At 39.4% G+C, this 22,289-nt stretch overlaps 1 protein-coding gene, 1 long non-coding RNA gene and 1 other non-coding gene across 3 annotated transcripts; 1 reads left to right on the plus strand and 2 right to left on the minus strand.

The window, feature by feature from the left end:
* Positions 1–7,185: 7,185 nt before the first annotated feature.
* Positions 7,186–7,272, plus strand: Trnastop-uca (transfer RNA opal suppressor (anticodon UCA)). The gene has a single exon. It is a non-coding gene; the product is annotated as a tRNA-Sec (tRNA).
* Positions 7,273–7,437: 165 nt separating this feature from the next.
* On the minus strand, positions 7,438–12,953 carry LOC129771327 (translocation protein SEC63 homolog). The gene is made up of 8 exons (XM_055774861.1): positions 12,590–12,953; positions 11,432–12,141; positions 11,142–11,370; positions 10,662–11,082; positions 10,365–10,602; positions 8,400–8,527; positions 8,255–8,339; positions 7,438–8,197 (listed from the first exon to the last, which is right to left on the minus strand). Exons 1-8 carry the CDS (start codon positions 12,711–12,713, stop codon positions 7,850–7,852), a joined length of 2,283 nt encoding a protein of 760 aa, XP_055630836.1. The 5' UTR covers positions 12,714–12,953; the 3' UTR covers positions 7,438–7,849.
* Positions 12,954–14,157: 1,204 nt separating this feature from the next.
* LOC129771343 (uncharacterized) lies at positions 14,158–14,672 on the minus strand. The gene is made up of 3 exons (XR_008742346.1): positions 14,595–14,672; positions 14,361–14,511; positions 14,158–14,306 (listed from the first exon to the last, which is right to left on the minus strand). It is a non-coding gene; the product is annotated as an uncharacterized LOC129771343 (long non-coding RNA).
* Between the last annotated feature and the right edge of the window lie 7,617 nt (positions 14,673–22,289).

The following is a 22,289-nucleotide window of genomic DNA, read 5'->3' on the forward strand; positions in this document are numbered from 1 at the left end:
CGTGGAGGTAGTAGCTAGAATAACACACAAAGATGGTCAGTTGAGGGTCCTGAGTTTTGAGCCCACGATTGTTCGCTTAGTAGCGGACACGCAACCAATTAGGCTACGAAGACCCCCCAGAATGCCTAATGAATAGTATAAATTTCAAATTCGACGAGGTTCGTTACAAACGGAATGATGCAATCTTAATACAGAATTAATTCAGTTGATTCATTCCATCAAGCAATTGTAGAAACTGAATGGCAGTAATCACTTCGGTAAGTATTCCAACTGGGCCAATTGAAAGCTATCATTTTCCATTGAATTGAAGCTTTAAATATATGAAATTCATCAGGTTTCATGTAAACCTACGGATAGCAGATGCTCGCAAAGAAAATTCCGGACCATCTTTTGGAAAGTTGGCTGAACTGTTGATTTGTCAAATCTATGGTGTGTGATATCCTGAAACAGTCTAGTTTGATGTGTTTGAGCTAGTTTGAGCAGCTTGGAGGCTGACAAGAATTTCGTACCTCGTTGGATTCGTAGAGTACTACAAGTAGAAGACTGTAAAATAGGAAAGACATCGAAGTTCCCGGAGAAGCAAGCTATCTGTAGTTGCGGACTGACAAGTAACGCTTTCGAAGTTCCAGTCTGAAAAAGCAAAAAAAGGAAAAAGGAAAGGAAAATGGGAAAGGAAAATTGAAAAGGAAGAAAGAAAAAGGAAAAAAAGGAAAAAGGAAAAAAAGAGAAAAAGGAAAAAAAAAGGAAAAAGGAAAAAGAAAAGGAAAAAGTTGTCTCGTTCTCTTTTGTGTCGTGATTTGCAGTACGTAACAACAAAAGGAGTGCTCCCTTGGCCGAGTGGTTAGCGTCATAACTAACATGCCGGGTGTTCGGGTTCGATTCCCGTTCTGGTCGGGGGAATTTTTCGTCAGAGAAATTTCCTCCGACTTGCACTGTGATCACGCGTATTCTAGAGCTTGCCACTCAGAATGCATTCAAGGCGTGTTATTTGGCATAGAAATCTCAACTAAGTACTAATAAAAATGACGCAAGTAATACTACGTTGAGACGGCGAAGTTCCTGTAGGAACGTTAGTGCCATTGAAGAAGAAGAAGAACAACAAAAGGATGCCGCTGGGGGAAATGATTTGTGTATGATCATATTTGAACGAACGAAAGCGATTTTTTCAGTGAATGGATTATTTGGCAAACACTGGGAAAAGGAAAAAGGAAAAAAAGGAAAAATGAAAAATGAAAAAGGAAAAAGGAAAGGAAAAATGAAAAGGAAGAAGGAAAAAGGAAAAAAGGGAAAAAAGGAGAAAGGAAAGGAAAGGAAAAATGAAAAGGAAGAAAGAAAAAAGGAAAAAAGGAAAAAGGAAAAACAAGAAAAAAAGGAGAAAGGAAAGGAAAAGTTGTTCCGTTCTCTTTTGTGTCGTGATTTGCAGCACGTAACAACAAAAGGATGCCGCTGAGGGAAATGATTTGTGTATGATCATATTTAAACGAACGACAGCGATTTTTTCAGTGAATGGATCATTTGGCAAACACTGGGAAAAAGTAAAAAGGAATAAAAGGAAAAATGAAAAAGGAAAGGAAAAATGAAAAGGAAGAAGGAAAAAGGAAAAAAAGGTAAAAGAAAAAGGAAAAGGAAAAGGAAAGGAAAGAAAAAGGTAGAAGGAAAAATGAAAAAGAAAAAAGAAAAGGAGAAAGAAAAGGAAAAAAGAAAAGAAGAAAGAAAAGGAAAAGGAAAAAAAATGAAATGGAAAAGGAAAAGCAAAAGGAAAAGGAAAAAGAAAAGGAATACATTGAAAAGAACCTGGATCTTCGAATTCTATTCCAGTTACCATGCCTTTAAGTCTTCGCATACAACCTGCAGACAGATGACCCATTCACTGATGCCATAGTTGAAAGCTATTCTGTTCTTGAGTTAAGTGAGCCGATGAACTTACAGCCAATTTCAACTTGTAAAGTCTATCCGAATGCTGTCCAACTGCCACAACATTTGTTGCGCTGACTACTTTACATGACTCCTTATCAAACATAACTCATTGAAATTTCACAGGACGTACCTCCAATGTCTGCTTCCAAATCGATAGCACCCTTGGAAACAACAGCAGCTCCAGTACTGTTCGCTGCGTTGATGCTCCCTGACACATTCCCTGCGTTCTTCAGATGATTCCTGTTTCGGCATAGATGCGTTGAAGCTCCGGATTCAAAAAATCTAATTCATATTGTCGTTGGTCGAATGGATCGTATTAAAAGATGAGAAAAAATGTAGCATGACCGCTTTGCTTCTCACGGGTTTTTCTTTTTACTGGTTTTTTCTTACATTTCGATGCATAGTGTCCCAACTTCTGGCATCGAAAGCACTTCACGTTCGATTTATCGGTAGATTTCTTCTTCTCCGTTTTCGAGTGAAACGCTCCATCACTTGACTTGCTGACGATCCCGATCCCGATTTTGCTTTAACAATATCCGCCGTAAGCACCATACTCGAGGACTCTGGTTCCAGGATCATCGGTTCGTACTGCTTCGGTAGACCCTTCAGGCAGACTCGCCAGCTAGGTACCGTCCACTTTAAATCCTACTTCCGAAAGCTGGTAACTCATAGTAAACAGCTCATTCACGTCGTCTGACACATGCCTTCTTCATCACGTTCTGCACCTACCAGCCGAATCCCCGTAAGCCTTATCAACAAGCCAATCTTCCGAGTGGAACGGCTATGCTCATACGTGTTACGTAAGTTATCCCAAGCTTCTTTTGCAGTGTTTGCGTTTCGTACCAATTAGTAGATCTTGTGGTCAATGCTAAGACATATCGTAGCCAAAGCTTGCTCTGAAATTTCGTCTGCACCCTCCGGATCGCTCTCCTGTTGTTCCTTCACTGCGCATGAAGTCCTCTCCTTGATGAGGATCATCTTGGTCGCGAAAGACCAGGACCTGTAGTTCTCCGAACCGCGTAAAAATTCCTTCAATGGGAGCGACACTGAACTGACCGGTAATCGAGATCCAGCATTGCCTGAAATCTGTTTGAGATCCGTTTCCTCCTTCTGCATCTGTTCCGACACCTGGCGCATTCTCTCGATCACTACTATTCGTATTTCGCACAGGAGACCTCGTCACTGACACACTATTCACCCGATTAAATAATCTTGAGTAATTTCTTCACATTAAGAGAATTTCTTCGCGAATGAAAAAAAAAATGCGCGTCACTAAACAGTGATGTTGCTAGGCAACTGTCTGGGGTTATGGGACAATTGACTAAAACACGTCTGTTTGGTATGACGGTTAAATCCAAGAGAGTGTCTTCAGAACAGGATTTTGCCATTCATTCGATCACACAAAGGTCCGGTAAAGTTCTGTTGTGACTTGTCAAGCTACCATTACAGCAGGGATGTCATCAAGTGGTATAAGGAGAACAAGATCGGTTTGATTGAAAAAACTATCAATTCACCAAATTGTCCGGATTTTCGTCCATCGAGATATATTGGGCAATTATGGAAGACAAAGTGAAGAAACGTGTCAAGGGGCTGTCCACATACCACGTGGACAGAAAAATCGTGTTTTTGAACCCCCCCTCCCCCTCCGTGGACAAACGTGGACATTTACTATACCCCTCCCCCTGTTGTCCACGTGGACATTACACCAATTATTTCTAAAAAAATCCAAATAAAATTGAACCTCTCTTAAATTTCATTTTGGGATTGATTCTATTTTGTGTTCTATAGTTTTATGGATAACAATGTTAGCTTAAATAATAATAGCGGTTTATTTTAAATTCGTTTATTCTCTATCCAGCATTCTCCGGGAAGTTATTTGTATCGCTCTTTAGTTTCTTCTAAATTCCATTTATGCTGTCAGGTTATTTTTACCGCTGAAATCCATATAAAAAAATCACTTGAGAATCTATTCTCGGGAATTCTTTTTTTCTTATTCTTATTATCATTCTTTATAATCATATACAATTATTTGCCAATTTTATTTATTTGGTTGAGCAGTTCGGCTGAAAAATTCATAAGGTTGACGTCTAGATGGAACCTCTTGCAAAAATATACTTGACAATCACAAAGCACCATCATGGATACGTGTCAAAATTTGACAGCAATCGGTCGATTGGCTCGTGAGTTACAGCATTGAGAGTGAAGCAACTTTTATTATTGTGAAAAAATTGAAAAATCACAAACGAATGAAAACTATGGCAACATTGCATGAATTGGGCTTCGAATTGCTTCCGCATCCACCGTATTCTCCAGATCTGGCCCCCAGCGACTATTTTCTGTTCGCAGACCTGAAGAGAATGTACGCTGGCAAGAAATTTAAGACCGATGATGAAGTGATTACCGAAACCGAGGCCTATTTTGAGGAAAAACCGAAAGATTACTATAAAAATGGTATCGAAAAGTTGCAAATCGTTTTACTGTGTTACTTTTCAGCCGAACTGTTATATGTTTTCAAAAAAAAATCAGACAATGAAATCTAGGGCTTCATTACGAAATCGTTATTGGAATCGCAAGACAAAGCAGCAGTGATAAAAAATCGATATCGGTATCATCATGATGTTCAAGTTATAAGAATGTCGTGTTAAATGATGTAGTGTTAGTTTGTTTAACACACAAATGGCGGCTCAAATGAACAATAAACCTGTATCGTGATCGCTGGCTTCATCTACCAATGATTTTTCTGTTCAACCTCGTAAGACTTGGAAAATATTAGGTTGTTCCCGAATTCGTGCCGACTTTAAGGGAAAAAAAATCCAAAGTATCATTCTTACAAACACACAATTATTCGAATGTATTGGATCATTTAAAAAGTATTCGCGTTTTTCTGTTTAATTTCTGAATGTTTTTTTGATGTAGGACTACGTCTAAAAATTTCGGACGCTTATATCTCGATCATTTCTTAATAGATCGCAATTATGTTTGCAAGGTCTGGGATAAACCATGGATGCATTAAAAATTCCCAACTAATCGCCCTAATTTTTTGGAGCGTCATCAAACATTTATGTGACACTTTTCTGTTGATCGATTCTGGTGGTTTCTTCCATAATCGCCTCGTGAAATCTATCCAGTTGTGAACCGTACAACACGGAATTAACCTTTTGGCCATGTAACTCCTCATAATCGGAGATTCGCTTCCAGTTCCACCATACACACCGCGTCCCTTTTTGTGTAATCCTGGCTTTGATGTTATTTGCAGTGGTTTGTCTTGCTTATCCCATGATCTTTGCAAACAATTTCGTGTTTTACCCATTTCTATACACCGTGATCGATTTTCTGATGAAAATTCAGTCCAAAATTTACAAAATGTAGCAAAAATTTACTATAATTCATGTGGCTTCCAAACATCGAGTTTCTTTACGAAGTTTTTTTTTTTAATATTGATTGGTTAATTCTTATGCCTAGTTTACACAGTGTAAGGTATTGCTGAATCGATCCTTCCGCAATTTCAAAACCCAACCTCCCAACACTTGTTTGGTTTCTCGTAAAAAAACTGGACAAGGTTCTTTTCCATGCTACCCAATGGGCCGAAATTATTGCGCTCAAGAAAAGTGGCCTGAAAAATTGATAACCGGAAAGTGCAATATCTGGTGATGATGGCGGGTGAAATAGCACTTCTCAGGCAAACCAAACATTTTCGGCCAGGTTGTCAAAGAGAAGGAAGATTGACATTGTCCTGATGGAATATGACGTCTATTTTATTGGCTAATTATGTTAGTTTATTCTGGACTTTAGTTTCGTTTAGTTATAAGCAGTTCTTGTTAGAATCTATCGAAGCTCTGTAGAAGCACATTAAACGGAATTCCTTTCCAATCTCACCAGACACAAGACGCAAAAGTATGGAACCGATATATTGTAGATTTATAGAAATCGCATCAACCGTTTACACTAGCGTGAACTTCTATAATGAATATATTCATATTTTCGGTGAATTTATTCACCTGAAGTAGAACTGCATCCAACTTCAGTGATTTCTCTCCAGTGAGAAATTCACAAGCGTTTACATATGGTAATGGTAATGGTAATGAATTAGAGAGACTTTAAACTCTGAGAGTTCATTCGTCTCTTAAACTACATATGGTGAATTTATTCAAGTTATATATACCTCGAATAAGTGTATCATATTTATTCTCATCTGTTTACACCTTTTTTCACGTGAATAAATCCATCTATAGCTATAGATCTCCCTAATGTAAATCCGCCATAACATACTTTGGTGGTATCTTCGTCCTGGCGGAATGTATGATCCTCTTCTGCCAATGTAAATAAATCCATCACTCTCAGTTCATGTGCGTTACTCTCAAAATACACATTTCAGCGAAACAGTTCAACAATATGAAAAAATATGGTCTCTTATTGATAAATACGAAGTACTCGCAAGGGGCGGCAAGATTGCCAGTTCATCATTTTCACACCAGTTCATCATTTTCACACGAAGAGTTCGAAAATTCATCCGAACAGCAGACGATTAATGTTCATGTATTTTTACCTTAAAGTTCATTTAAAAAACCTACAAAATGACATTCCCTTTTTTGTAAGATATTTCTATGCTGAGAAACGTTCTACTTTATGCGACCAAACTATAACTGAAACAGGCTTTATTCATCTAAAATTTTATTTCGATGCATTCTAAAACAATATCCGCAAGTAATAAAGTAATAAACGAGTGAATTGAATTAGTTAAAATTGTTAAAATTGAAATTGGGCCGACGATTAGGATGCTATGGAACCGGAGCAACCGTGACTTTGCAACGGCACCCGACTGGCAATAACGTTCCACAATCCTGAAGGGAACAGAAATGTTGAGTTCTGTGAACCGGCTACCACACAATTATTTAATTGTAATATACTGTAGCCATTGAGCCGGGAGGATTTATTTTAATTTCGGGCCTCATTCCGTTTCATTGAATCACACAATATTGTTTTCTTTGTTCAAACGATTTCGCAATTTTATCTCAGACACAGCAACTTTTCAAATGGCTAAAATATGTTGACGACATCTGCGTTAATTTCAAATCGACGTAAATGTTTTCTGAATTGGGTTTAAATTTCCTCATATCACGTGCAAATGAGGTTAAAATGAACTTGCAGGCAAGTCACGTGCTCACAAGATTTAACGATTGTGTTTACCTACCTCCTCTATGCTGGCAATCGATAGAACAGCGTTGAAAATCACTTGCTATATAAATGATTCTTTGAGTCGTTCTGACCGCCCAGTTGAACCTCGGTGGTCCGGGGTGCAGGCTTCAAACCTGTAGTCGATTAGCGTCGAAGTGGTCCGATTCCACCTACTGGGCGGAATAGCGGAAAAAAAATCGATTTTTTACTAATCCCAATTATGATCCGGGATTCAAATGTTTCGCCCAACTTCAGCTGTTTCAACTATTATATACTTTTTTATCCAACTCTAGTTATTTCAATGTGTTTTCATGGATATTTCGGATCAATTGTTCGACATCTGGAGCATTTTGAGCATTGTTGTTTTACTCGTAATCGTAATCAATTTCCTCTCACCATATATACCTTTGGAGGAATAGAGAAAAATAAACAGCTCACGGGGAAAAATCTCCGTTGCTTACCAGTTTTTTTTGTGTTTCTGCTTTCAGATTCAATGTGATTGTTTTAATTGTTTGTAGGTGTAAAGTTTAGAATAGTAAACCATAAATACCTACGAATTTTCATCCTACTTCCAATTTCATTTAAAAATGTGCCTTCATTTACTATTAAGATTCGATCAACAAAAGCTTTATGATTCGTTTGTGGGAACAGGTTTGTTTTACTGTTTACTCTTAGTGTGAATGGATTTGGTTCAGTAAATCTGTAGTAGAATGTAGAACTAAAGGAAAACAAACTCACACTCGCGCACACTCATCATCTAATCATCCTCGTTCTCGGCATCGGACGAATCTGTGGTGAATTCACTCTCGTTGGCATGCTGTTCGTTCACTTCGGAGTCGGACTCGCTGATGTCCCACTGGGGATGCTCAGTCGGTATCGCCGTTGCTTCCTTAACGTCCAGCTTCAGGTCAACCTGCTGATCCATTCCGAAGTAGGAATCCGATCGCAGACACACGGTGAAAACATACACTCCGGGCCACTTGGGCGCTGTGAATTTGAGCTGAACTTCCTCGCGGTGAACCAGATTGGTCACGTGATAGGGGGCCGTCAGCAGGGTGCGAGATTTTCGATCGCAGATGTACGTCCACCAGTATTCGTATTTTTCCTGCAATTTTTCTTGTGTTAAACTGCTTCGAATGTTCTCTAACATTTTTATACAAACCTCTGGGAATAACGGACAGTGAACGGGATGGGATACTTTGGATTTTCCTTCCAACTTTTCGCGTTTGTTTATCTTCTGCTGGAATCTAGAATATTGGGAACATTATTAGCGTTCGTTCTAACGTTGCAAGCGGCGGTGTAGTTACTTTTCCCACTCAACGTCGTCATCCTCTACAGAAGATTTTTTATCTTCGTCCGAACTGCCATCGTTGTCACTTTCAGCGCCACTTTCCGCGTCCGAATCATCCTTTCGGGTTTTGTCGTTGGTTTTTATCTGAGAAATGGACAATTTTAGTTACTACAATATATATGCAATGCTTTAAAGTTTAAAAAAGCATATCTGACTTCTATAACTTGAATTTGAAACTTCATTATCGACGTACACCCCATTTTGAATATTCACTTGGCCATTTAATATAAGGATAGGGATAAATTTAAGGAATATATCTTCCAAGTACCTTTACAAAATGTTCATAATTAAGGGCGCTTCAGGAATATTCATCCATTTTTGATCAAGTGGTTTTTCAAATCGTTATTTTTAGAATGTTAATGATTTCCAAATTTTCTACATAGATGGCTTCCATAGTTTTTAACTGGGATTGATGCCAGAAGATTGTGCAGGAGTATCAAAAACTTTTGAGCAATTTTAATGTAACCATGTGCGAACTTTATGGATCTTGTGCTTTGGGTCATTGTCTTGATAAAACCTGAATCCTCGGTTCTATCTCATTTTGTCCACACTTTTGGTTCATGTTCTTCTTTCTTTGTTTTTAAGAGGCTTTAAACTTTGCAGTTCATTCGCCTCTAAGGTGGTTCATGTTTTCCTTTAGGATGTTCAAGTAAACATTCCGAACCATTACACCATCGATGAAAATCAACAACTACGCATACTACGGTTATTAGTGCTTGTAACGGAGCTTAGCGCTTATGAAGAAAATAAGTGCCGCACCATATTCTTACGTGGATTTTAGCGGTACAACGGGACGGGGGTTTTTCAGGCAGCGATTCGTGAATGTTTTTCCCTGTCCACTTAGCTCTGGTCCAATAGTGGTACTGCCTGTGCATTGGCAGTAGAGTGTACAAATCATAAGGGAATCTTCTAGCAACAGCAGATGACCTCATTCGTGAGGAAAATCGAACTATAGCTACCAATAACCAACGAAATTGCAGGAAAATACTACGAGCATTCGGAAGCGAGCAACACTCATCTTTTTACTTCCGTTCAACATAAGGATAGTCCCATTTGATATCTATCATCAAGTGACTTGGTTTTTATGCGGATGTTCCAATTAACGCGGTTTTTTTTACGCGGATTTTCGAATTAACGCGGTTTTTTTTACGAAGTACGTATCCCCCGCGTAAAGAAAAACCTGGGTGTATTTTCATTTCTATTCAGCGTTTACATATGCTGAATTTATTCAAGTTATATATACCTCGAATAAGTGTATCATATTTATTCTCACCTGTTTACACCTATTTTCACGTGAATAAATCCATCTATAGCTATAGATCTCCCTAATGTAAACCCGCCATAATATACATATTTCGACATTGAAGAAAAAATCACGGAAACAACATCCAAGAAATTTGAAAAGAATAACACATAAAAGGAAGAGCCAGAGTAGCATTTTCAACATGTTGAAGTCTTTGTCTAGTTAGAGCTCCGAAATTGCAGAGCAAATGTTCCGAGGTTTTGCTATCGACAATGCAAAGCCGACAAATATCACCTTGAACGAAACCTAAGTTACGAAGATGATCGGACAGTGTCCTGTTATAAGACCCGTAAATGGGTCTCTCTTATAAAGACTCAGCAATTGTGTTATTTTTTTTAATGGTTATAATACAATATGGTATACAACTATCCAATTCGCCATTACCTCCCGGTCTTCAGCTCACTCTTAAACAAACAATCAGAAATTCCACTCAATGGTTCTGGACTAGTGAAAAGTATGCTTGAACCACAGCTTGCAAGTCCATTGCCTTCTAGGAATCCAGTACAGTTTTACCAAACTTTTATGATTTAGTTGCCGTAAAAGACAAATGCATTTCCAGACAATTTTGGAAGAGCACAAGCTTCAAGAGCTGTCTAACATTATTACTATAGATCTTACCTTCTCAGCCTTGTTGGCCTGGTTCTGTGCCTGAGCGGCGGCAGCCGCTGCTGCTGCGGCCGCGGCAGCTGCCTGCGCATGCCTTTGTCTATTTTTGTGATTACTACCTTTGCCCTTGCCCTTGTGGCCGCTCTTCGACTTCGCTGGCTTTTTCACCTTGACTTCTTCCTTTTCGTCCTTGGGCGTCGTACCTTCGGTTCCATCCTCTGCGCCCTCGGCGGGATCTTCATTTCCTTCACTGAATTAAAAAGAAAAAGTTCACAGCTCTGTCAATGGGAAGGCGCGCACATTACTCACGTAATGCTTTGCTTCTCCTTGGCGTTTGTGTCGCCGAACAGTTCACTCATACTGCGCCTCACCAGTTCCACCGTAACGGTTACGATCGCACCAGCCGTAACCACGTTCGAGTTCTCGTCGTCAACAACCTCACACTTCACGCTGAAATCAATCAATGGCATTCGGCCCAACACTTTCACCACGTTCTCGTACTCGAAGTCGCTCAAACTGCGCAGAACCAGACGGCTTTCCTCTGCCGGCAGTTGGGCAAATTGTTGCAGGTTACGAACGGGGCGCTTCTTGGAAATGAAATACCGCAAATGATCTTCCGTTACGTGGGGCAGCTGAAGCAGTGGGTTTTTGAATTCCCACAGTCCCTGGATGATCATCGGGGATAGTTTCATACAGTTCTCGATGGTTTCGATTCGGGGCAGTTTGGAAACTGAAAACAAAACCGAAGTGAAATTATAAGCGGTTGAATAAATATGCGCAGGATTGTACTTCTTCGTGCGTACGCGAGCATGATCAGCTGATTGACGCAACTAACCATCTCCTGGATGAGATAGGGACATTTCTTAACGATAAACTGTCGGTCCTTGTCCAGAGTGTGTGGGTTAAGTGCCATACGGCTGAGATGAGCATGCAAAATGGCTCGAGTTTTGATCGAGTACATTCGGCACAACGGTAATTCCTTGCATTTCTCGTTCAGATTCGGTAGTTGTTTGATGAGCTAGAAAAAAAGAGAAACTATTATTACCGAACATTACAATAAAGTTAGTCATTCCAATTACCATCGGAACTTCCTCATTATCAGATTGTCGCTCCACCACTTGAGCATTATGCCGTTTATCATACTCTAAACTAGCGGCCAGAATCATCACTACACGCTTCAATGGCATATGAGGCGTTTTGTGGAAAAAGTAAAAATACATCTGAGTGGTGTCCAGCAGCACCTTGTCACCGCTGTATCGAATGGAACGATACCACCAAGTTCCGACCACGGTCGGGAGGGCAACCATGAACACCAGCGCGTACAATCCAAGCACCCAAACGGAGTTCTCTTTCTCGACAATCCACGAGGGCAGAGCGATACCGAAAGATGTTGCACCCGGACCATCTGGATTTCCATATTTCTCCCAATTCTTCCGAGCCTCTTCGTCGGTCAACGCTTGGTAGGCCTTCGTCAGCTTCATGAACGCCTTTTCGTCACCCGTTTCCTTGTCAGGATGCAGAATTAATGAAAGGGTGCGGTATGCCTTCTTGATGTCCTTCTGGGAGGATCCCAGTGGCACACCCAAAATTTCGTACGGGTCGAAGTTAGACATTTCATAGTCAAATTGAGATACTTTGTAGGTTAGGAATACTAGCAGCGCCCAGCCTCCGATAATCGCAAGCTTGACGAAAAATGCTTTCACACCCTTGTACGGGTCGGAATGTGAGATTAGAATGCGTTTCTGGAGGCATCCCTCGCATTGACATTCTGCCTTGTAGCGTTCAGGGTCTGCAAGAATAGAATAGTGTTAACAATTTCCGCTTATGTAGACATTGACCCACTGAAATATTCCAGGAAAAACTATGAAAATTACTACTAATCCAAAGGCCAAAGACCGCATATTTTCTTAAGTACGCGATGATTCACAATCGCTAATGAGCGGAATGCCTTCAAGTGAAACGCTACGCTACAAGCACATTATCCGTTTCTGTTTTGAACCATTCAAAGAAATCCACGACAGACAAAATTGTGTGCCGAGCAACGTCACGATGAAAGTGAGACAAACCGAAAGATAACTGTTCATTTACCTTTGCTCTCGTGTAAAGCACACAACTGACAGCAAGGATGATATGGAGTGGAAACAAATTTACATTCGAAGCCCCAGGAATCAACAGTTTTGTCAATGTGTTTATATTCGGCAAGCACAGAACATAAATCAACGCGGACCGGTACTTACCTTCTTTCCGTTTCCGGGGCCAGAAGTAGAATGTGGCCGGAATAAGTATCAGAGCCAGAAATGAAAGTATGAAGTAGAAAAACGTTCCACCGCTTTCATCGTACTGAAACTTTTGACCGCCCATCTTTTTTTGCTGCTTCAATTAAATTTCGCTTTTCAGTTGGTTTCCTTGCGGATCGGTTCGTTTGGCCGGGGACGGAAGTCGATCTGCATCGGCTCACTTACGAATTCCTAGCAAACGTTGGATAATTACACGGTAAATACACGCAGCAGCTAGGCCACCGACCGATGCCTCAAATTACTGTCTCGTTCTCTCTACGCAATACACGAATCCAGACGGGCACTATTTGACTGACATCAAGGTACACATCGAGCAATATTTGACACGTCGAACAAATCGCAACCTGCAGGAAAGTGAATGCATAGTTGATGAGAGCAAAAGTCGATGAAACCCACTGACACAAAGTCGATGCGAGGAAATTGGGTTTCTAGGGATGCTCAAGTGAGAATGATGTTGTGGTTGTATGGAACGGGACTTTAAAGAGTTCCCTGATGTATAGATTGAAAAGCGGTAAAAGTATGAGCAATATTCTTCTATACACTAGCGGCCCAGTACAATGTATTAATGAATTCCCCGCAAAGTCATTGGAATAGCTTTGCCGCTGCACTCGAACAGCCCCACGCAGCTTTTTTTTCTTATCTTTTCTTCAATGTTTCGTTTTTGTCCAATTGTCTCTATATCTCATTTGATCTACTCTTTCTCTGCGATCAACTGTTACTATTTCAACTTTGACTATGAGTTTTAACTCTCTACTCTTCATTTCCTACTCTCTACTCTCTACTCTTCATTTTAAACTCTCTATTCCCTACTCTCTACTCTCTGCTATTTATTTTCTCCTCTCTGCTCGTTATTCTCTTCTCTCTGCTTTTATTCTCTCCTCTTTGCTCTTTATTCTCTCCTCTCTTCATTTTCTACTATCTATTCTCTACTCTCTCCTCTCTTCATTTTCTACTATCTACTCTCTACTCTCTTCTCACCACTTTCTACCCTATACCATCTACTCTTTACTTTCTACTTCCTATTTGATACTTTTTTCTCGCACACACACGCTCACGCACACACATGCTCACGCACGAGCACACGCACACGCAAACACACGCATACACGCGCACGTATTCACACGCACTCGTATGCACACACACACACACACATTGCAGCTACTCACTGTTAACTTTCTCTCCGTAAACATGCTCTTTGTTTATTAACACCGCGCTTTTGGACACGATTTTTCTTAGTGCTTTTTTTATAGCGAGATAATGAAATATTATTGAAAATCAATCTGCAGCGTTTATTTCATAGCTGAAAACAACCCACTCTACATTGTTGTGTCGAATCGGTCCCAACAAATGGTGTCGACAACGATGCCGATATCGTGCCATTTTGCAATGATTTTGTCGACCTACCCTTCGTATTCGTCAATCAATTACTTGAATATTATTATAGCTTTGTTTGTGTTCAAGAAAATTAAAATAAAAAGTGCAGAAAAGCGTTTTTTATAATCATTTTATTATACGCATAAGACGATAAGACGATAAGCTGATCATTCAACTCTGGTAATACCATCATCATTCGAAGCATCCTCCTCATTCAATTCGTTAACATCACCGGCCGGGATTTTCATACGTTATAATGAGGGAGAAAGAGCGGCAGCAACAGCTGAAGTAAAATAAATTTTAAAGCCTAATCTTCTATCGTCTTCGCTAGTAATACCATTCTATTTATCCTCCTCAGTTTAGCCGTAATATATCGTAATTAATCGTTTCATCTTATTCACATCCTCGCTAATCATTCTTCAATCACTGGTGTTCCAGCTGCATGTTCTCCAGGACGGATTTGGTGCATGAAATTTGTGCCGCAACAGCTGAAATAAAATGAAGTTTACTTTTGAGAATAATGAAAATATAAGCCTACCGTGTTAGCAAGTCATTTGATTTGGGAAATTACTTTTTGCTGTTGTAACCATTCAACCACTGCTTCAATGTTTTGTTTTTAAATGTAGCACTCGCTTTCGTGTTTTAAATGACAGCTTAGCGAGAAAGAGAGAAAGCAAAGCTACAGTGATCGCTCTGTTCAAATTATCTTGTAGAATTATAGCTGAAATTATAGACATTGTTGCCTGCGGGAGACAAGGTGAGGTAATATTCCAGCACTTTTGTAGCACTTTTCGTCGCTCGGCCGACATGGTGTCCATAACTGCTCGAAAATATAGGAATCTGGGAATGTGAAGCAAACTAGCACTGGGATAATTTCTTAAACATCCCAGTTTCAAATATATTCGAGCGGTTATAAGCACCATGTCGGTCGGCGACGAAAAGAGCTACAAAAGTGTTGAAATCAAGCTCCTCTTTGCCCCCCGCTGGCACCATTGCCTATAATTGCAGCTATAAATGAACTCAATGCTTTCACTGATCGAAATGGCATCACTGCAGTGATTGTTTTTTCTCTTTCTCTCTGAACTGTCATTCAAAACAAAACAGAGAATGGATAGAGAATCAGATTTCGTAGGTATGAAAAGTTTTTTCCATTAAGTTACAATTTATTGTTTAATTACAACCTCCATGTATTTTGCTCTTTTTTCAGCTTGTTTAAATGGTTTTAGCAGAGTGGGCTGCCTACATGATGCTGCTACATATTCACATAACAACGCCAATCAGTTGGTCGTCACATACATACCTCCTCCGATTTGGAGTCGATGGAGCTGATGGATGGACTGGCGAGGATAGCGTGATTAAGAACTGGTCGCGATCGGAGATGATTCTCTCGACGCTGATACAACACGAAGACCAAATCTGATGTCTAGATGGACTGCGAACAAATCGGTCATTGATTATTTTCAGGGATCATTCGTTGCGCTCAAACTGTTAGCTGCTAATATCTAATGTAATGTATGATGTATTTGTATATATTTATAATGAAATAAATAATATCCATCAACGGTTTGTTTTTTCTTCACTTTTTATACCTATTTCTTTGAAAAGAGAATAGTGCCATAATGAGGATCGAGCACTTTTTCTGTCGGCCGACGTGGTGCCAGTTGGCACAGTGTTGTCTCATAATTGGTTGTCGAATACGAAGGATGGGTCGACAAAATCATTGCAAGATGGCACGATATCGGCACCGTTGTCGACACCATTTTTTTTTTTTTTTTATCCAAAATATATATTTTTATTAAGGCTCATATGGCGTCAACATGACGGGGCCGGGAGTTCAATATTTCGACAATGTTTGCCTTATAACTATGTTAGTAATATGTAACCGATTACTCGCGGTTGGCTCGAGGTTAGTATTACAAGTGTTTTCGTAATTGTGATGTTGCTGTCTTCAATGATCTGTACCTGTGCCCGACACGGGATACTTCCTATTGGGATGCAGCTGACCATTAATCAGCAACGCCCCCCTAGTCTGTACCCCATATCTAGCGTGGTACGTCTTCTCGAGGAATCCAGGATAGAATGGTCACTAGCCGGCGCAATCATCAGCTCGTGTAGAGTTGTCATGAGCGGTACAACCTTTGGCTTTTGTTGAATCATCAGTGGACTGCACAACCTTTGGCCCGTGTATCTGTAAAGAGTGTGTGTATGTATTGCCGCGACTAAGTAAAAGTTTATAGATCGGATAGGAGGGATACGAAACAGGGACACAAAGAAGGAAACATCATTAAACGTTGACATCGGCGTTTCTGAGGAACAGGTATAGATGAAGCAGAAGATCAGGATCACGGCTACCTAAGATATCCCGGAGGGGGATATCCGATTGTCTGCCTTTTGCTCTCAGTGCTCTAGAGAGTTGAGAGCGAGCAGCATGGAACCGGATACACGACCAGACAATATGCTCGATGTCGTGGTAGCCATCGCCACAATCACAAAGATTGTTTGCTGCGAGCCCAATTCGATAGAGATGCGCGTTTAGGTTGTAGTGATTGGACATAAGCCGAGATATCACGCGAATGAAATCACGACCGACATTCAATCCCTTAAACCAAGCTTTCGTCGAAACCTTAGGAGATCTTGATCTTGAACCCTACAGGAAATCAATCGAAAAATATCAGAACACCATTTGTTGGGACCGATTTGGCACAACAATGTAGAGTGGGATAGCTCTATCCTCTCACTGTTTGAACTCAGACGGATTACCTATTAAACCTGAATTGTTGGTCCAAGACTAGACCTTCTTTTTATTAGGTTCGAGAAAAATAAATTCATTATTTTCCGACAATTAACCGACAAGAGCATGCCCAGCAAACATTACTAGCGTATAAACAGCATTATATATTCCATATTTTGGGAGGTATATGATGTGCGTAACTAGGATATACATGCAAAAGTGGAGACGATATGCTTACATAACAAATACATGAGAATTAGTTTGAATGAACAACCAATAACTTATGATTGCATCTAGTACGACTATTCTCATACGTATATACTACTTCTTACAAACATGAAAGAATATTCAAGAGGTTAGACCTATTTCCATAATCTCACGAATCGTCATTGCATGAGAAAACTTATGTTTGTTATTCAATTATTCAATAGACTTTTAGTGGAAGGGGGATATGAATGTTTAAATTGAGTGAATTGAGTGGTGGTGGTGCCCAGAAAAATTGCTCCAATACAGTGCCTTACAAAACACTACGACCACTGCTCAAGCAAAAAAAGAAAGTGATAAAATTTCGAGAAAAAATTATCCATTCCAGTGCTTCTTGTAAATATTCATGGTTCACGACGCCAGCACACGTCATTGCTGTAGAACCAATCGATATGGATATTGGTCGAGCAAATTAAACACGTCTCTCCTACTTGAGAGTCTACACTGAATGGATGGCGCCACCACTGACTTACCGCTGTACAATGTTGCCAAAACACGACATTAGTCATATTAACGTTACATGGCAGTGTTACAAGCACTCCAACTATGGGAAGAAGGAATCTACAATTATCAAGCTCTGTATGCATCTTACACTTCTATTCATTTATAATAATTTATTTTTAAAGCATACTCAGACACGACAATGCGATGACGAAAATTAAGGACAGGCAGGCAGCAGCCAACGCGAAATCGCAGAGTACTTGGGACGATTCACAACCTTCGTGTTTTATGCCCTCCACGACCGTAAAAAAATCCAAAATGACTGGACGCTCAAGGAAAACGACCGCGAAGGATGACTCTGCCATAAAGCGAGCCTCTAAGAAAGATCCCTTCAAGGCCTCGAAAGAGATCCGGGACGAACTGAACTTGTCCATGAGTTCCCGGACAGTTCAGCGGCGGCTGGTGGAGCAGGGGCTAGGCGGTAAAAGCCCCCCCGTAGGTCCTGATGCAGACGCCGAAGCATCTGAAGGCGCGGCTGAAGTTCGCGAAAGACCACTTCGATAGGATCGGTCCGGAGAAGGAAAAGCAGTGGCGAAATATACTGTGGTCGGATGAGACGAAGCTAAACAGGGATACCAGGTGATTTTTTCAATTGTCTTCACATGGTACGAAAAAATGTCTTCAAATGTCTTCACGATCATATCGGAGGAAACTGAAATTCGTAACTTACTTTTGAACAAAATTTGATAGTTCCTTCAATGTTTATTAGTTTATTCTAATTGGCATTGTTATATAGCGCATTTCATTAGGATCATCTTGAGGTTTTGAAGTTCATTTCAATAAATGTGAATAAAGAATATATCCGAAACTGCGAACTTAATCTCATGAGTTTAGAAATAATAATTCGATTGATATTCCGTTGATTGAGTGAATATTGTCCCAGCTTTTCCACAAAGACGGAACTGTGATAACTCAATTTATTTGTACTTCGAAGTTTTGGTTGTAACTCAAACCATACCCATTCAACTAATTATTGAAACGGTTTGTAACCGGAAAATCTTCGATGATGAAGTGGTCGGATAAAAGACCCAATGTCTTCTAGATAAAATGTGTATTTAGACAGCTTGAAGTTCTCCAGAATTTGAAGTAGAAATTGCTTCGATATTGAATTCATATAGAATGCTTGTGGATTCTCTGCTTGGAAAAGTTTGAAAAGCGCATGTGATTGACCCCGAGACAAAAGTCTCCGTTGATTACTAAGAACAAAAGTAAACAAGTGACACTGATAAATAGCGATTATTGCGAGTGAATGATGCTGATACAAAATCGCTACGATATTTTCGGCTAATAGTTAGAATTTCATCTCTCAAAAACCCTCGTACGTTATCATACTGAAATGTCTTCACATATTTCATAATGTCTTTAAAATGTCTTCACAAAATCAAATGTCTTCACAGCAAGCCAAATGTCTTCAAAATAAAGAAATGTCTTCAAACCTGGTATCTCTGAAGATAAACCTTATCGGCTCGGACGGAAAAACTTGGGTCCATCGCCCAACAGGCCAAACTACAAGCCACAGTATACCACGAAGACATTCAAGCATGGAGGAGGGAACATTATGGTGTGGGGGTGCTTATCCTGGTACGAAGTAAGCCTCCTGTACTGGGTAGATAAGATGATGGATCAGTACCTCTACGCCCAAACGCCAAAGGGATGCTATGCAGCCACACATGGATCGAAGTACTGGATTGGATTATTTTTCTTCTAAGTTTTGTCTCTTTTTGTTTTGCTTGAGTAGTGGTCTTTCCGAATGCTAGAGTTATATTATTTAAACTGAAAAGGAAAAAAATCAGAATCAATGCATAATAATTATATGAACATATTTCGGATGTGCTTCCGTGGCCGAATGGTTAGCGTCACACCTAATATGCTGGGGGTTCGGGTTCGATTCCCGTTCTGGTCGGGGAAATTTTTCGCCTAAGAAATTTCCTCCGACTTGCACTGTGGTCACGCGTATTCTAGAGCTTACCACTCAGAATGCATTCAAGGCGCGTTATTTGGCATAGAAATCTCAACTAAGTACTAATAAAAATGACGGATGTAATACTACGTTGAGAGGCGAAGTTTCACAAGCAACGTTAGTGCCATGAAATAAGATATTTCGGCTGTCGTGTTAAGGTTTTCTCATTATCCAAAGTTTTTCCGTGTTCAGTATGTACTGTATCAACGATTTAACAAAAAAAAAAGTTTCAAATCGTGGCACTCTGTTTTTTTTATCACGCGATTTTTTAGCGTTTTTGATTTTATTTTGCGCGAGAGTGTTGGCGGGTGTGGTTCTGACGAGCGCGTGTCGGCGATGGGGCAATATTTCTTTACATGATTCTCTTGAAATTATGCGATTTTTATTTACGCGATTTGCTCGAAATTACGCGATTTTTTTAAACGATTTTATTTGCATCAGTTGGTAAAAAAAGGATACAGTGTATAACGATATACAAGGCTTTTTACACTAATATGCTATGTGACCCCACAATGCTATATGAAATCAATAGAATGTGCGTATATAATACTGTATATCGCGATGTTAGGATGATCGTCATATCGATAAACGAATTAATGCATCGTGTTCGTGTTCGTGTTCCTCCTAACTACCTGAAGTGTATATTGAATGCGAGATCTTGAACCCTACAGGAAATCAATCGAAAAATATCAGAATCATAATCCGATGAATATATCACGCCTATGCCTAAAGCTACAAAATACGTGGAAAAGCATTCTACGAAAATTTAATATGGTTCTACAGACAAAGGACATGCCACAAAATTTTGACAACAGAATTTTGTAACATCAATTTTTTTTTAATTTAACTTGTAGTCCAAAATTGTAAAGCCTAATTGTTCATGATTAAGTTTTTAGGATTTTGATTTTTTCAGTAATGTTCTAGCGCTCATCTAGGGAAAAAACCCAGAGACTCACACGTGCAGTATATTCCTTATTTTCGTCAACATTGAGATTTAGTTTTCCATAATACTATGAGGGCTTAATAATATTTCTTCCTAATGTTTCATGTGATGCACATCAAGGGCGGATGTATGTAATATACATTCCATGAACGGTTTTGACCAAAATGTTTCACTAAATCAAGAAAACCTTAATAGTAGATTCGATTAGAGCTTGCTAAGAGATTTACTTGATCTGGTTCATCCACCTTTTAAACCGGCAAGTGTTATTATTCATTGCATATGAACCACATTTAGAACGTTGCATTCCAAATGGTTTTCTTTTGTCGGCCGATAGACCGGTTGAACGACTTAATTAGTATGAATCTATATGCATATGCGCACACTACACCGATTCAGTACCGGCCGATAAAAAAGTTTGATAGGCTCCCCGATTGCATTCAAACTATTCGGTCGGTCAACTATCAGTCGTCCGTTTAATCGGTACTGGCCAGCATCGATCTACGCACACACGACGATTCTTTATCGGTCGATAGTTCAATTCGCTCTCAATTCGCTCTCGATTCGCTCTCAATTTTGGCATACGACATCAGGGTTGCCAATAATATTTTTCAAAAAACTGGAGATTGCTCTCAAAAAACTGGAAAAAACTGGATCCTGTAGAACCGTTTTATTTTAAGAAGATTGGCTTTCATTCATCTAACATATTTTTTACCCATTTCAATGCTTGAGAAAAAGAATTTATTTCGGAGCTCCGTGTAGTAGAGCTATAAAGCTATTTATCTCCAATTTTCTGGTCTTATTCTTTGGTTTTTTTCTTCTTAAATAAGGCTTGTCCAAACAAAATTTTTGTAACAAGATAGAAATCAGGCATCCTCAAGTATTTCCTCCTGCTCGAGAAAGTATTTTTGTGAAAAAAGTATACATAGTAAATATTCTTGCAATACAAAGATATTACAAACACTGTAGTGTATATGGATTTTATGCAAAGTATCCTATTTTTATTGCGAACAATGTGCCTAATAGGAGAGTTTTGATCATCCTATTTGTAATGCTATTTAGTATTTAAAATCTTTTGAGTTACCATGAGAAACCAGTATCCGTTTGATGAAAACTGAAGTGAGATTATTTGGGTTTTATATTCATATCAATTAAATTCTATGAAGCGAATTGACACTATGATCATCTGAACTTTTGAATGATTTAGGGGACCTATAACATCTGATGTTTATATGAAATTAAAGCCGGCATAGTACGCGGGATCTATGAAACATTTCGAGTAAGATTTGTTGCTATGAACATTGCATCAGTCCTGGTTGAAATGGTAAATCAACTGGTTCCAACGTCAGAATGATTTGAAGAGTCTAGAACATCTGATGTTCATACAAATGTAAAGACAGTGTAACACATTGCATCTTGGATAAAAAAAATCACTGAGTTGAGTGTGTAAGAAAAGAAAGATCGACCCAAGGTAAAAACACCTTGGATCGAACGAACGACAAATGTTATAAAACAAAATGAGTCAAGAGATAGGAAGGTTGAGGGAAAGGTAATATGTCTATTTTGTGAATGTATTTCACATAAAATGGGTGATCCAGTTTTTTTTAAATATGTGAATCAGACACATAAAAACTGGATAAAACTGGATATTATTTGAAAAAAACTGAATTTGGAATTCAACTGTTTGACTGGATCGAGCAAAAAAAAACTGGAAGAATCCAGTTTAAACTGGAACATTGGCAACGTTGTACGACATACGTGCCGTGCAAATCACTGAGAATGGGATGCACCCAATGCTCTGTGAATCTCTTTTTGATTTTCATTTACCGTTGTCAAACACAAATTAAATACAGTCTTTCGAGAATATCCG

Source organism: Toxorhynchites rutilus, chromosome 2 (genome assembly GCF_029784135.1).
Source record: "Toxorhynchites rutilus septentrionalis strain SRP chromosome 2, ASM2978413v1, whole genome shotgun sequence".
Lineage (NCBI taxonomy): Eukaryota > Metazoa > Arthropoda > Insecta > Diptera > Culicidae > Toxorhynchites > Toxorhynchites rutilus.

What these genes read in the sequence shown, in the direction of transcription:
- LOC129771327 (XM_055774861.1), bottom strand. Translation starts at nt 12,713, where the DNA reads ATGGGCGGTCAAAAGTTTCAGTACGATGAAAGCGGTGGAACGTTTTTC. An exon ending in ATAATGAGGAAGTTCCGATG is followed by an intron (nt 11,371 to 11,431) that starts GTAATTGGAATG and finishes CTTTTTTTCTAG; the next exon opens with CTCATCAAACAACTACCGAA. An exon ending in AAGGAGAAGCAAAGCATTAC is followed by an intron (nt 10,603 to 10,661) that starts GTGAGTAATGTG and finishes TTTTTAATTCAG; the next exon opens with TGAAGGAAATGAAGATCCCG.